Here is a 16,764-nt window from a genome sequence, read left to right as displayed (position 1 = left end):
AAAATTAGGAATCCAGGGAACATTCCTCAAGACAATATAGGCTGTATATGACAAACCTACAGCCAGCATTATACTCAATGGTGAAAAACTAAAGCCATTTCCTCTTAACTCTGGAATGAGACAAGGATGTCCACTCTCTCCACTTCTCTTAAATCTAGTAGTAGAATGCCTAGCTACAGCAATAAGACAAGATGCAAACATAAAAGGGATCCAAATAGGGAAAGATGAAGTAAAACTCTCCCTCTTTGCAGATGACATGATCTTGTATTTAAAGAATCCCACAGACTCCACTCCCAAATTACTCAAGCTGATTCAAAACTTTGGCAAAGTAGCAGGGTATAAAATTAACCCTCAAAAATCAATGGCTTTTCTGTATGCCAACAATGAGAAAAGTGTGGCTGAAATTAGGAAAGCAACTCCATTCATAATAGCCCCACAAAAAATAAAACACCTAGGAATTAACCAAAGAAATCAAGGACCTCTATGATGAAAACTTTAAAAACCTGAAAAAGGAAATCAAAGCAGAACTTAGAAAGTGGAAAAACTTCCTATGGTCCTGGGTTGGAAGAATCATCATGAAATGGCAATACTTCCCAAAGCTATCTACAAATTCAATGTGATACCTATCAGTATTCAACCTCATTCTTCAAGGAAATAGAAGAGGCAATGCAAAAATTCATATGGAACAATAAAAGACCCCGCATAGCAAAAACGATCCTTAACAGAAAGAGAATAGTACTGGAGGAATATCAATACTAATTTCAAACTCTATTACAAAGCCATAGTAATCAAAATAGCTTGGTACTGGCACAAGAACAGACATCAGGACTAATGGAATAGAATTGAAAACCCATAAATGAACCTACAGACCTATAGCCATCTAATTTTTGATAAGGGAGCTAAAAAAATAGAATGGAAGCAAGACAGCCTCTTCAGTAAATGGTGCTGGAAAAATTGGTTAATCACTTGTAGAAAACTAAAGCTAAATCCTTACATATCACCCTGCACCAGAATCAACTCCAAATGGATCAAAGACCTCAGAGTCAAAGCAGACACTCTGAAAACATTATAGGATGGAATAGGAGAAACCCTAGATCTCCTTGGCACAGGCTGAAAATTTCTTAATAGAGACCCAGAAACACAACAAATCAAAGAAAGGTTGGACAAATGGTATTGCATGAAGCTCTGGAGCTTCTGCATGGCAAAGGACATAGCTAGCAAGATCAATAGAAAGCCCACGGGTTGGGAGAAGACCTTCACTAGCCATACAATGGACAAGTATATCTAAAATATACTTAGAACTCAAAAACTAAATCCCCCAACAACAAATCCTCAAAGAAACAACTGTCAGATAAATAAGTGGGCTAAAGACTTAAAGACAAACTTCTCTAAAGAGGAAATAAGAATGGCCAATAGACTTGAAGAAATGCTCAACTTATCTAGCCATAAAAGAAATGCAAATCAAAACAACATTAAGATTCCACCTCACCCTCCTTAGAATGCTATAATCAAGAACTCTAATAACAATAGATGCTTGAGGGGATGTGGCATTGTTGGTGGGAGTGTAAATTTGTTCAACCACTTTGGAAAGCTGTGTGGAGATTGCTCAAAAGACTCCACATAGAGCTCCCCTATGACCCAGCAATCCCACTTTTGGGCATTTACCCAAACGATCACAAACAAGGCCATACTAAAGCTACCAGCACAACTATATTTATTGCAGCATTATTTACCATAGCTAAGATATGGAACCAACCCAGGATGCCCCTCAGTAGATGAATGGGTCAAGAAAATGTAGTATATTTATATAATGGAATTCTATGTCTCCGTCAGAAACAATGACATTGCCCATTTTTTAGGAAATAGAAAGACTTGGAAAAAATTATATTAATTGAAGTAAGCCAGGGTCAAAGAAACATAGATCCCATGATTTCCTTATTTGCAATAACTAGTATAAGTCTAGGTCAAGCCGAAAAGTTCAAAAGCTCCATACATATGAACATATAAGATGATGTTAAGTGAAATGAATCCCAAGATAGGGACACAAGTACTTTTTTCTTTCTATTTTTTTTTTTTTTTTGTGGGGGCCCTAGTCATGGGGCCTGAACTCTGGGACTGGGCGCTGTCCCTCAGCTCTTCAGCTCAAGGCTAGCTCTCTACCACTTGAGCCACAGCACCACTTCTGGCTTTCTTCCTTTTTGCTTATGTGGTGCTGAGGAATTGAACCCAGGGCCTCATGCATGCAAGGCAAGCGCTCTACCACTGAGCCACCTTCCCAGCCCTCTATAGTTTTTAATGTATTTAAAATGTAGTATGGGATTTTTTTTTGTTTCTCTTGTATGTTTTCCCCCCACAGTATAACCTCTGTTTTCACTGTATTTGATGTTGGTGCCCTGAATCTTGTATATACATTTTTCTAATTTGGGGAGGGGAAGGGAAATAACAAAGTGCTGAAATAAGGATACAGGTTGACCCATTGTAACAATGAGATGTACAAGACACTATGTAGAAAATGAACTTTACAACCTTGGTGGGGGGGCAGGGAGGGAGGAGTTGGAGAGGTGGGAAGGAAGGGATGGTATGGGAAGAACAGAGGAGGATGTAACAATGCTTGATAGGAAATGTACTCATTACCTTATTCATGTAACTAACACCTCTGTACAGTATTTTTACAATAAAAACACATAAAAAGTTTTTAGTTTTTTTTTGTAATTTTGTATATCCTACAAAATTAGCAAGAGTGAGGGAAGGGTGGATAGGGGAGGAATGGGTGAGAATATTGAAAGGGTGAAAGTAATATATATTTTATTCATAAATTGCTTTGCTAAATGGCAGCTCCTTTGTACAACTACTTAAAGAATGATTTACAAAACTCCCCCTAACAATAATAAGCAATTTTTAAATTAAATTGGAAAGTTCTTTCCCTGTTGTAACCGTCTTTCAAAAGGCATCTCCAAAGCCCAGCACCAGTGGCTCACGCCTGTAAATACCAGCTACTCAGATGACTGAGATCTGAGGACTGTGGTTCAAAGCTATCCTGGACAGGAGAGTCTGTGAAGCTCTTATCTCCAATTAACCACCAGAAAACTAGAAGTGGCATTGAAGTTCAAAGTGGTAGAGCACTAGTCTTAAGCAAAAAAGCTCAGGAACAGCACCCAAGGCTTGAGTTTAAGCCCCATGACACATGACCACCACCAGCAACAAATCTCCAGGGCTCTCTTTCTATTGTTTTTCTGACCTGAATTGAGCTCTGTCTTCAGTGAGCTTGCCCCTAACCCACATAGATTTCTAATTCAGTGCTTCAAGTCCTTTTTTCCCCCCATTTTGTTCACAGGTCTAGCTTCTCTTATCAAACTGTGAACTTCTCAATGATAGAGATATTTTATTTGTACCTTGTTCATACAAAGTCTGACATAAAAAAGGTACTTTAAAATGTTTCTCAAATTGACGGGTGAGTTAATTTTTGTTTGAGGTGTTATTGCTGTTGTTCTATTTTTTAAATACACGACATTGTATTGCCCAGGCCACTCCTGGGCTCAGATGATTCTCCTGACTCACCTCCTGAATGGCTAGATTCAGGTTTGTGCCACTACACCCAGCTCAGCTTTGTTTAAAACTTGCTATACTGTGTTTTGCCTGAATTTCCTGGTGGCTTTCTCTCTACATCCTTTTCCTTGTACCAGTACTGAGGCTTGAACTCAAAACCTGGAGCTCTTGCTTAGCATTTTCACTCAAATCTGAAACTCTACCATTTGAAAACCAGCTCCACTTTCACAATTTTTATGGCTAATTGCAGATAATAGTCTCATGATTTTGCTGCCCAGACTGGCCTTGAAACCCTGATCTTCAGATCCCCGCTGCCTGTGTAGCTAGATTTGTAGGTGTAAACCATTAGCACCTTGCTTTTTTGGTGGTTTTGTGAAATCTCCTTAAGACTAATATTTTGATACTAGGAATATATGCTAATTTACTTTTAATATATTGCAAAATATTAAAAACCAGGATTTAGTGTAAACTTTATCATGGATACATTGGAATCTTCAGAGAGAGGGCAATCTATGCCTTTTTAGAATCGGTATTGTAATTTTTGTTCATTTTATTTTCTTAGCCAAGATCTCTCTATGTATCCCCAGCAGGCCTGGAACTCATTATACTCTTGTTCCAATCTCTTAAGTCTGAGATTACAAATATACACTGTCATACTAGAAGTCCTGTATTCTTGACCAGGAACTCTGATTTGGACTTAGCTCTTCCTAAAAGTTTCTTCTTCAGGTAAGTGAGTCATTCAGCCATTTGCATCTCAATTTCCTAATTTATATACTGAACTAAAAACATAGTTGTTAACCTACATTAAGTTTGTCAACAAGTAGAGTGCTACAAAATGATTTAAACTGTATTTTGAAATGCATTTGAAAACTAAATTCAGACAACCTCTTGAAAAAGGGTCTGGAAAAGAGATAGTTAAGTTTATAAAATGTTGACAAATGATGATCAGAGTTTCATGCTATACACATAGTATTGCCCTCAATGAATATTTATTAGATAAGAGAAACAAAACAATTGATATGTTTTTACCTAATTAAAAAGCACTGAACTCTCTTGCAGAGACTCACATACCGCAGGTCCCATAAGAGCCCTGATTCCCTTTGTTATGGCAGAGTCTATACTAAGGGTCCACACACAGAGTGACTAGAGCTCCGGCAGCCTTACAGGCATTCAGGGAAATCTTCCCACCATATCTATATAGGACTGTTAACCATGCAATTCACAGTTGGGTATAAATCTTGATCAACATATTATTAAGCTAGAGGAGCTATAAATTCATTTTTAAATAAATACTTTATTATATAAAATTTTTAGAAATTTAAAATCAGCATTTTAAGTAGCAGTCAAGCCTTCCCTGAATAATCTTGCATACTTTTGACTACAATAGTATAATCTTCTTAGCATGTATATAGACACTGGGAAGAAATAAAATAGATGAACTTTACTACAAGATTAATTTTCTTTTTAGAATACTGGATATCTGTATAAGGACCTGGGACTCTGGAAAGCCTACACTATTCCCACATTTATTATTGAAAACAATACTCATTCTATGTAGCAAAAGGAGCCGTTAATGAAGTTTATGTATCATTGTAACAGATAGTTTCAGAAGGACATGACCTTAAGTTTCTAGAATGAAGGTTTTGGCTGTGAGAGCAAAGTCTTAGGGGCAAGATACCCCAGATAACCTCACCCACATGCATTTCTCAAACAATACTTTTCTGTATGTAAACAGAAAATAAAAAGGAGTATATGTTTTTGTGTCCTTAGTTATTAAATGGCTGGCTTTTCTTCAATGTACCCTTAAATTTCTGCACAATGCAAAGCCTTCAGCACCCCAAGGAATATAAACAAAGGATATCAGGCAAGTTCACCTACTCCCACTTCACCACACAATGCTTGTTGTTAACTAAGCAATTCCCAGGGCAGATTTATGATTGTGGAGGCCAGAGTACATACTCAGGTTGAGTCCATGGAATCTGGGGTCGGAAGTACTTGGTACTGTTCCATCCCCAGGGCTTTTGAAAAAAACATGAAAATATGTTTGTTCATTTTTTGCATGTACACCAGAGACTATTTAGACATTTGGAAAACTTAAAGCACATGGTCTCAGAACAGCTTATTGTTTGTGCTCTGAGATTTAACCTTTTCTCTTTTATAGCTATGACGTTCTCTGGTAAGTAGAAAGTTTCCTGAGTCAAGTAAGATGAATCAATTACATATCTAGCATGTATCGAAAATAAACTGATAGATCAACACAAGATATGTATATTCAAAATTTCTAAAGCTCTTTTCTTATTTTCTAAACAAAATTGTGACTGTGAACTATTTCGCTGCATTCTTAAACCGTAAGTTTTTATAGGAATTGTAGGTACAGTCAGAACTATGAGGACTCAAGAAGGTAAATAAATCAACACAAGTACTTATGGCATTTTCAGAGAATATTCTGTCTGGAGTTACAGACTTCAGGTTCATGTCATTCCACAAACATGGAATGTAACTTTTGAGGTTTGTACTTCTTGCTGCCTTAAGTATAAAGTGAAACAGATTCCTGTTTCCATTTATATACATCTCTCTCTATATATGACTATTATCAACTTACTAAAACTAGTTAAATTCAATTACTACTCTTTCACTCTTTAATAATCATTTGTTAAATACTAAAATTGACCCAGAAACACCATAAATACATTACATTTGCATAATTTTAAAGACATTCAGAAATATGTGAATTCAGGACTTAATTACTGAATAGTAAGGATAGTTATTACTACACACACATCCATATGTCTTAGACTGAATGCAATTCTTGATGCATGAAATAAATAGATGAATACTATAGATACCACAGAATTGCAAATATACTTGTAAAACCACAAGGCTGTTTTTGAAAAAGTAGAATAACGATAGATTTCAGAAGTTCTGAGTTAGATGACAGAGGCTGATAAAATCTAGTCTTCAATTCTGGCACAAATGGATAAGAAATAAATGACTGGTCTATTGAGGTTTTTCTTGTCGCTTAGCTAGGAAAGAAACAACTGTCTGACACCTACCAGTGGAAAGTCATTGAAAAAGTAGATTAGTGAGAATAAAACAACAAAAAGAATAGTCTCCTACCCATTGCTTCCTACTGAATGAACTTTTGACATATCAGCAAACTCTTCTTTTCTCTTGCTGCTACTGGTATACTGCTCACTGTACAGCTTGAGGGACATCTGCTCAACAGCATCTCTTTGTGCTTCCAGGTAGCATAGTTGAACCTCAGCCTGGAGAGAGAAACAAAGAAAAGCTGCTGTTTTAATCCAGAAGGAATGCATTTCAAGTGAGGTGTAACAACTCAAAGAATGGGAATTGTTCACATCATTATACCTTTCCTTTTTGGGTTGGATTTAATGGGATCAGCTGGGCATATTACAGAATTATATTTTAGATCTGAATCTTATAAGTTCTTCCTTAAAATATGACTTGAATAAATGAACTCTCAGAAGACTCAGTAAACATTACAAAATTTCCCTGAGATCATAATACTGTATGGTAAGATTTACATAAAAATTCTGTTGAGGTTTCTTAATAATATTTTCCCTTGCATTGTCACATATGTAATATTTATTTTTAAATGTCCCTTCGAACCTAAGCATTGGAATATATACAGTACAGGTAGTCTGCATGTTCCTCTATTTTCTCTCTGAGAAAAAAAAAATTAAGCCTAAATTAATTCAAGTAAGTTCTCAATAGTGGAGAGAGACGTTTTTATATTTTTATTAAATTAATAAATTTAAGTCAAAGCATTGTGACTTTACTCATATACAGGCATGAATAGTTAAATCTTTCATAGTTACTGGGGCTCACTATAAAGTAAGGCAGTAAGTTCATCATGCTGTTTTTTTTTTTTTTATCAAACCAAGCCAAAAGAATGCTGAATAATATCTGGCATGGAAATGCATTGAACAGATGCTTTATTTATTGCAGCTGTTATAATCTCTGTGGTTTCAGGGTTCCCTAGAAGACCAGATGAGCTTGATAATGAAATCTCCTTGGGGTAGGCTTGCCCATGGTCAATGGGAGTTAGCAATGCTGACTTTTCCTATACCATGAGCCAGAGGACTCTTATTTTCTCTCCTGGCTTCACTAAATTCAAGCATAGCCACTAACATTTTCTGATAAACATGAAAGGTTCTACTGACAATTACATTACATATTTTCCCCAGAAAAAAAAGATGTGAGCCAGCTTTTGGATAGTCACCAGAATTCTATAACATGTAACAAATGTCAAGTTAGATGTGACCTTCTATTCTACCAAGGCTTAAACTCAGGACCTCAAACTTGCACTCAACTTACTTGCTTACTACTTGTGCTCTACTACTTGAGCTGTGCCTCTAGCCCAGATTTTTGCTGGTTACGTTGGATATGAAATCTCATAGAATTTTCTACCTAGACTGACTGACTCTTCATATTCACATCCAACTAAGAATACTATTCTACTCTCTAGTTTTATAGACTCAACTAGGGAGAAAGAGTAAGTGTAATGTGGGAGACAATTAAAAGGCCAAATTAAGATTCTGTAAAGAAAATGGGTAGCTTTAAAAGTAAGGTCTCAAATAATTTAGAATACCAATGTCTTTGCTTCTCACAAACAGCTGGTTAAAAATTCCTAAGAAAGAACTTAAAGAAACATTAATATTACTATAGTTATGTAAGTCGAGTTTCTGGACTTATTTCCAAACTTTCATCTAGTTATTTATTCATTTGAACTTTCCTTATTCAAATCAATTGGCTTAAATAAAAATAGTTCAGTTGAATTTAGAATTATATTTGGGTCTGGCTGAGTTTGTAGCTCAGTAGTAAAACCTTTATCCAGCATGCATGAAGCCCTAGGTTTGATCCCAAGCACATACACCAAAAATTACTTTGCGTATATTCAGTTGGAGATAGTCTAGCTTGTGGGAAGACACAAAGAAAATGCCAAATCTAGTATTTTGTATTTTTTTTTACTGATGTAGAAGAGGTACGCAGGATGTTAATGTCACATATAGAAAAGTGCTAAGGATTGTACAAAACCCATGAATTACAGAAATAATATGTATTAAGAATACGTTTTAAAAGGCTAAAGCTGAATACAGTGTCAATGATTAGAAAAACACTAGACTTATCAGTTTCTAAAGATCATACAAATTCTTATGTGATAAATGAGATGAGAGATCTTGAAGAACAGTTAAAGAATTTAAAAAAAGATACCCCTCCCAAATTCTACCGTCTCCCTTCCAGTGCAACGCTATTGGCACAATGAGGCAGGCATCCTGTATACCAGATATTCCACCAGAAACCCTATGCTATTAGGAAGATGTTTAATACATAGATATTTCTGCTAGTTTTTAACCACTTTAGGCAACATGTTGAACCATGGCTCTTTGTGAGTAATACATGTGTGAAACCAGTCACAAAAAGGCAGTGAGGTAGACTCATCATCCCTATGGAAAACTAACCAATATTCACCCTCATGTTGTCCTCATCACACCTATGTACAGAGTGAGGGCTTGGCTCATCTGACAGGGATATGTGGAAAGGAGTTCAGAGAACAAAGCTGAGAACAACTCTGAAGATAGTCATACAAAAAATGATTGAAACATTGTAACATAAGACTTTTTTTGGTCAGACATGGGGCTTGAACTCTGGGCCTGGGCACTGTACCTCAGCTCTTCAGCTCAAGGCTAGCACTCTACCACTTGAGCCACAGCATCACTTCCGGTTTTCTAGTGGTTTATTGGAGATAAGAGTCTCATGAACTTTCTTGGGGCTTGAACTGTGGTCCTCAGATCCCACCTTCTGAGTAGCTAGGATTACAGGCGTGAGCCACCAGCGCCCCATGTAACATAAGACTTTTATTGCATAATATTTCAAAGGCATTTGTCATAGAGACTTCCCTGCCTCATCTGAAGATGAATTAGATGGCTTAGGTCTTTCCTATCCATCTCTATTCCCATCTCTACTTTCAGTGATTCATTCTTATATGTACTGATAAAAGTAGCTCCTCCAGCTAAGGTTGAATAGCTTTACCAGTCTAAATCTCTCTACAAACTGTCTTAAAATTTTCTCATACCATATCTTAGACAAAAGATAAAATTTTAAAAGATAAAGTTGAGGGAAATAAAGTCCTTTAAAAAAGGAGGGGGAGTGGCTCCACCTGTAATCCTAGCTACTAGGGAGGCTGAGATCTGAGGATCCCAATTCAAAGCCAACCGGGGCAGGAAGGGCTGTGAGACTCTTATTTCTAATCAACCAACAAAAAAACTGAAGTGGAGCTGTGCCTCAAAGTAGTAGATCACTGGCCTTAAGAAAAAGAGCTCAGGGGATAGTACCCAAGCCCTAAGTTCAAGCCCCACGACTGCCAAAAAAAAAAAGGTAACAATTTCTCTGGCTAAAACTATTTCACTATTACCTGTGATAATAGTGATGCTTTTGTAAGTAACTATATTTTACATATAAAAACTTAGCAGGATTAATATTAAAGATGGATAACTGATATACTTATGTTGTATAGTTTACTCATTAAAAAAATAGAAAGAGAACAAAACAGTGAACAATCCATCTCTTCATTTCAGTTACTGGGGTAAGAATAGAAGGAAAACTAAGCAAGTAGCTGGAAAAATTAACTAGATTTTAATCTTTTAGCTTGAGGTTCTAGTGAGGGCAATCAAAGTAAGATTTTCATCAAGCACATGGAAATGTTAGGACTTAAATGCAGATCTAGAGGCATTAGTTGAAATTAGATAATATGAGAATGCCATCAGAGAGGATGCATGAAGAAAATGATCAGTTTTCACTCTAGACTAGGCCTACATCACCCACCAGCTGTTCCAATGCAATGGATCCTTAATTGTTCTACCTTCCTCCTTTCTCACCATGGCAAAATTCATTTTATATCTGTTTACTGGCAGATTCTTCTATAACCGCTGAGATCACTGAGATTATTGGCATGTTAACAGTTTGATTCTGGACCTCTTTTCTTTATATTCTCTTTTTCCATTGCTTTAAATGCCATCTATATAATATAGTGAAGCCTTCTAATCTACTCCTTTCAGCACACACACACACACACACACACACACACACACACACACAATCACCTGAAACTACTGTTTGGATTATTCTAAATAAAAAATTAAAAACTCTCCATTCTTATAATCAACACATCTTCCAACCTTTCCGTTCTTAGACTTTCTATTTAAATAAATGGCACCATCTGTGGCTCTGGTCAGAAACCTAAGAGTTAGTACATTTTTTTTTGGTGGTACCAGGGCTTGACTTGAACTTGAACTTAAACCTCATACCCTGTTTTACCATGTTCACTGCTAGCATTTTATATCTTGAGCCATGCCTCCAGTCCAGCACTCTTCTGGTTAATTGGAAAAGAAGTCTAGAGGACTTTTCTGCAAGGGCTGGTTCTGAACTTTGATCCCTTGATCTCAGCCTCCTGAGCCCTAGGAGTACAACCATGTCCAGGCTTAGAGTCACTCTTGATAACTCCCTTTCATTTACCATAGCAAGGTATTCCTTGATTCCTTTTCCAACATGTATTTCCAGTCAGTTTCCAATCTACACTGTTGCTAGCCCAGTCTAAGCCTTCATCATGTATCACATAGTACAATTATCACCGAATATGAACCCTCTTACTGACTCCTACTCTTTTGATCTTTGCCTTTATATTGGCCAAAGTGATCTTCATAAACATTAGCTAGTTTAATAGTGCACTTTTAGACCCAAGAAATGACTTCTCCCATGGTCTAGAGATTTTGTTCATCTCATTACATGTTAGTCCCCCTCATTGACCACTGTGTTCTTATCTTATTTTTGTCCTTCAAACATTTCTAATTCTTTCAACAATTCATCTCTGACTTAGAATCTTTTACATATATAGTTACCCTTCTCTGGAACACTGTCATGATGTCTTCTTATCTTTCAGCTCTCAGCTGACTTCCTGCTTCCTAGAGAGTCCTTCCTTGATGACTCAACTAAAATAGATCCATTCTAGTTTTCTTCATTTCAGAACCAGGATAGTTTTGTAATAGCACAATCAATTGAAAATTCTGCACTGAGTGGTTTGTAGAACATGCCTGGAGTTTAATAAATAATTGGTGAATTAATGAAGTGTACATATAGCCATTCAGTTATTCCAATTTATCACTTGTACATTCACTGATGCCAGGTCTTGGGAACTGCACCAGGCTGTGAGTAAACTAGTCCCTTCTAAAGTAGTACACTGTGGTAGAAGAAAAACCCATGACAACAGATCACTATGAATGTGCCAAATAAACCTCAATGCATTACAGACTGAACTGTGTCCTCATACTCCTAAATTCATAAATTGAAGCCGATGAAATTATGTTCAGATATAGGATCTTAAGTAGGTCATTAAAGCTAAATGAGATCACATAAGATATAACCTTAACTCCAATGAGACTCATGTCCTTATAAGAAGAGGAAACACATTAGAAGTATACATACAGAGGAAAGGTCATAATGAGGATGTAGGGAGAAGATAGCAACCTACAAGCCAAAGAGAGAGAGAGGCCTTACCAGACACTATACCTGCATATAACTTGATTCTGGACTTCTAGCCTCCAGATCTGTTAGAGATAAAATGCTATCATATTTTGCTATGGTATCCTAATAAAATTGGAAATGCTGCAGTTCATCTGAGACTTAATACAAGCTGTTTCGCTACTTATCATTTGTAGCATGCTTTCACACTTTGTGTTGTATGTACTCAGTGCCTAAATCACTAGGGATGCTTTTTTAAATTTTATTGTAAAGATGCTGTACAGAGGGGTTACAGTTACATGAGTAAGGTAATTAGTACATTTCTTGTCCAGCATTGATAGATCATGAATCTTTCTGGTGTGGGTGAATTTCATTTAATCTAACAATGGAAACATTTAGGCATATGATCACTTTTGTAATCACATATAGACATATGTCTATATTTTTCCAAAAAAGCATTCATTTAGTTAAGAAGTATGTATTTTCATATCATCTCATATCCCAAGATTTTTTGCTGCATCAAATATTCTCAGAATATTAAAATTAACTTTAATATTTTAATTTAACACATATCTCTAGACCTCCTTGTTACTTATAACTAGACACTTCATAGATTTACACTAAATCCACCTATCTGTTTGCTTCTAGGTCTCTGTCTTTTATTTCATCTTCTGTTTCTGTTGAGGTTTTCTGAGTTTGGAGTTAAAACCTAATTGCTCCATTTGACCACAAAAATATCTCTTATCTATTCAAAATAACCACCCATGAACATTTTCCTCTGCATCAAATATTCTCCTCCATTAATCATGTTAATGCTGATGTTTTTTCCATGGTCAAAAAAAAAGAAAAAAAGAAAATATTCTCTAGATACCAGTTAACAATACCCTATTCCTCAGGTTGTCTGGTAGAGTTCCCTACATCATGCCAGGATTTAACATTCTCATCTTTATGGTATTTTTCCCTAAGATCTGGTTATCTTTTGCATCTTCCCTTTTTTGCTTGTCATTCAAAATTCCCTAAAATAACTCACCTTTGGGACTGAATTCAAAGTGTATTTCCTTTGTTTAGAAACTTTCTATGGACATTAATTAATGGATGTGAATAGTTACATTCTGACTAAATAGAAGTAATATTTGGTTTTACAATTAGTGAGTTTCAAATTGCATTCTTTCAGTCTTGCATGCCAAACTGAATAGAGTACAAAAGCTTCCTTCTGCAGAATCAGAATACAGTCAATACTGAAGGAACTAGAAGGGTCTTTGTGGTAAGTTGATGGTGGTCCTTCACTTATTCTCTTATGGGTAAGATATTATACAAAATATGGACTATATGTAAAGATGTAATAAAATATATACTACATAATATATAAATATGGGCATATTATACAATATGTAAATATGGGCTAGATACTGTGTCTCCCTTCAGAGAACATATATTCTTTAATCACAGAAAAATTATGGTACATAAAGAAACTCAAAATTTATTCAAAAATAAGACTGATAGAACCCTTCAAAAAGATCCAGAGGCATTGTACACATAACTTACCTTGTTAAATGGCTAAAAATCAATAACTCACCTAAAATTAAATTAAGAAAAGGAAGGGGTGGGTTGGGAGGAGTGGGTGAGAATGTTGAAAGGGGTGACATTGATCATGATGCACTGTGTTCATAAACTGCTTCGGTGAATGGCAACTCCATTGTACAGCTACTTAAATAGAATAATAGCCTTCAAAATGAAAACAAAAAATGTTTCCCCAGAAACAGTAACTGTTAAAATGTTCCTTTTATCATTGGTAAGAGAATTTCTTAAATATCCAAATGTATTTCCCTTATTAAAAATTAAACAAGGGCTGGAAAGGTGGTAGAGTGTTTGCCTCGCATGCATGAGGCCCTGGGTTCAATTCCTCAGCACCACATAGGCAGAAAAAGCTGGATGTGGCACTGTGTGTGGCTCAAGTGTTAGAGTGCTTGCCTTGAGCTGAAGAGCTGAGGGACAGTGCCCAGGCCCAGAGTTCAGACCCCATGACTGACAAAAAGAAAAAAAGAAAAGAAAAAAGAAAAATTAAACAAGATCCATTCATCTACTGAAGGGCATCTGGGTTGGTTCTATATCTTAGCTATGGTGAATAATGCTTCAGTGTGACCTTGTTTGTGATCATTTGGATAAATGCTCAGAAGTGGGACTGCTCTATGTGTCATGTTTTGAGAAACATCCATACTGCTTTCCAGAGTGGCTGAACAAGTGTACACTCTCAGCAACAGTGTAGTAGTGTTCCCTTTTGGCCACATCCCCTCTATGCCTCCACCAGAAAGAATGACACTGCTCCATTTGTACGGAAATGGAAAGACTTGGAAAAAAATCATATTAAGTGAAGTAAACTAGACCCAAAGAAACATAAGTCCCATGGTATCCCTTATTTGCAATAAATAGTATACATCTAGGATAATCTTAGCAGATGAGCAGAATAACTCAATAGCTTTATATACATATATATATATATATATATGTGATCATATAAAATGATGCTAAATGAAATAAACTTCAAGGCATGGATACAAGAGGGTTTTCTTTGTTGTTGTTGTTTTTAATGTACTATATGATTTTTTTTTGTTTTTTGTACATTCTTCTCTGTATGGTATATATATCTCCTGTTGTATTTGATTTTGGTACCTTGGTATTGCACATAAGTTTATTGGATTTAGGGAAGGGAAGGGGAACAACAGAATGGTGAGACAAAGGACAAGGGGGAGCCAATGCAACAGCAATTATACAAGACAATATGTTGGAAATGATCTGTACAATTTGCGGAGGGGAGAGGGGAGAGGGAAAGGAGTAGAAAAATGAGGGAACGGGTAACAAGTTTGATGGGAAATGTATTTATTACCTTACTTATGTAACTGTAACCCCTCTGTATATCAGCTTGACAATAATAAAAAAAATCATGTGTTAAAAAATTAAACAAGAGTGAAAAATATAAAAAATTAGCAAGAATATAATATAAAAATTATTATGCAAAATTCAACAAGAATTCTCAAAGCTGATTCAATATGATTGTTCAGCAAACATCATTGCACATACAAATCTTTGAGCATTAATATGTAAATCTACAATCATAATGGCAGCTTCCAAAAACATTGCTTTAGATTCTCATGGCTCATTTACAGTTTTCATATTTATATGCAAAAGGTAACTTAAATATCAGCAATATTAAATTTATAACTTCAAAAGATTATTTATACTTTTATTGGGATACTGCTTAAAATCATCAAAAATATTCACTAAATATTCAAAAAATAATTTTAAAGCAATATCCTTAAGATATTGATTAAATGGTAAGCATTGAAACAAAGTGGAAATATTAACATTAATACTATTTTCATTATTATGTATTTGTTTCACTGTAAAGAAAAGAAAAATGTCTTCTATCATAATAATAAGATTTTTATTGCCAATATGACATAAACATCTCTTTCTAACAAACATAAAGAACAAATATATCACACAATTGCTTTTGTGGACAGCTTCATCCACCACTCTCTCTCTCTCCTTTTTGTAATGCATGTGGGTAAGCTCATTAAAAATTCAGCATTTTATATCATGAGCTAGGGTGGGAAGGAAGTGTGATTACAGTGTGCAGACTGGAGGGGATGATTAGAATTTTCGATGTTTCTCCATTACTGAAACAGTAATGGCAAATGTGCACAATGACACAGGCATCAAGTCTGTGTTTATATTCTACAGCAGTGTCTTTATTCCTATCTTCTAAATTTTACTCCAGAAAATTCTTATTTACTTTGTAGCAGGAATGAGAAATTAAAAATATACATTGCGAAGGTCCAATTGTAGTTTTCCTAGCTTGCAGGAATGGCAGTTCTTAATGCTGGCCACTGTTACTGTGAACTCTGTAACACTCTCAGTACTTTTGAAGTCTATAAAATCCTTGTTCTTATGTGCAGGTGGCAGAAAGGAATGATGCAAGAACAACAAGAATTACTTTGCATACTAATAATTACAATTTAGTTATCAAAACAGAACAAAACAAATATGCTTTTATAATGCTCTTTAAAAAATTTAACCTCCTAGGGTTCTAATAATCAGGGCCTAGGGTTCAAGAATGCATGCTAACATTCAGCTCAGTGCCTATATCCTCATTTCAAAGAGAATCATTCAAACCGACATCTACCCTGTCAAGAATCTTGACTTTGAGCTGCTAATGTAGAATAAAAATCAATATAAATTTTGATCACTTGATGAATATTTACTTCTTTCTTTGGGGATTTAGAATTGAAAAGTGCTGAATCAAGTCATTTTATTTTTTTGTGTTTGTGCCAACACCAATTTACTACCCTCCAGAAAGTTCCTGAACAACTGTCTCAGGTGGCATGTATGTTAGTTTTTTCTGTCAATCAGAACAGTACTTCACTAGGGAACTATAATCATTTCCCTTTCATACTTTTAGTGCTCTAAAAAGGAATATTTTGATGACTTTCAGAGAAAAGGTATGCTTTCTCATTTAGATATACTATTATAAGCCTGGTGTTTGTTGTTTCTGGCATTTGGATGACCCTAAACTGATACAATTTATTAAAAGTTAAACATTTTATTTTAGGCTACAAGGATCAAGTACAATAAATAGAATTTAAAAATGGGTTTCTCTATAATACAAATGCAGTATCACCT

General features: G+C 35.5%; 1 protein-coding gene across 1 annotated transcript in view; it reads right to left on the bottom strand.

Annotated features, from left to right (window-relative positions):
- Window positions 1-16,764, bottom strand: part of Akap6 (A-kinase anchoring protein 6) — a 278,588-nt gene that overhangs the window by 135,884 nt on the left and 125,940 nt on the right. Inside the window, exon 7 of the mRNA XM_042677816.1 lies at window positions 6,664-6,812. Within this exon, the coding sequence (XP_042533750.1) occupies window positions 6,664-6,812 (149 nt within the window). The remainder of the gene's footprint in view (window positions 1-6,663; window positions 6,813-16,764) is intronic.

This window comes from Dipodomys spectabilis, unplaced genomic scaffold, assembly GCF_019054845.1.
Source record: "Dipodomys spectabilis isolate Male_0828 unplaced genomic scaffold, ASM1905484v1 ptg000042l, whole genome shotgun sequence".
Classification (NCBI taxonomy): domain Eukaryota; kingdom Metazoa; phylum Chordata; class Mammalia; order Rodentia; family Heteromyidae; genus Dipodomys; species Dipodomys spectabilis.
Note: the sequence above shows the minus strand (reverse complement) of the source record. Positions and strands in the feature narration are given on the sequence as shown.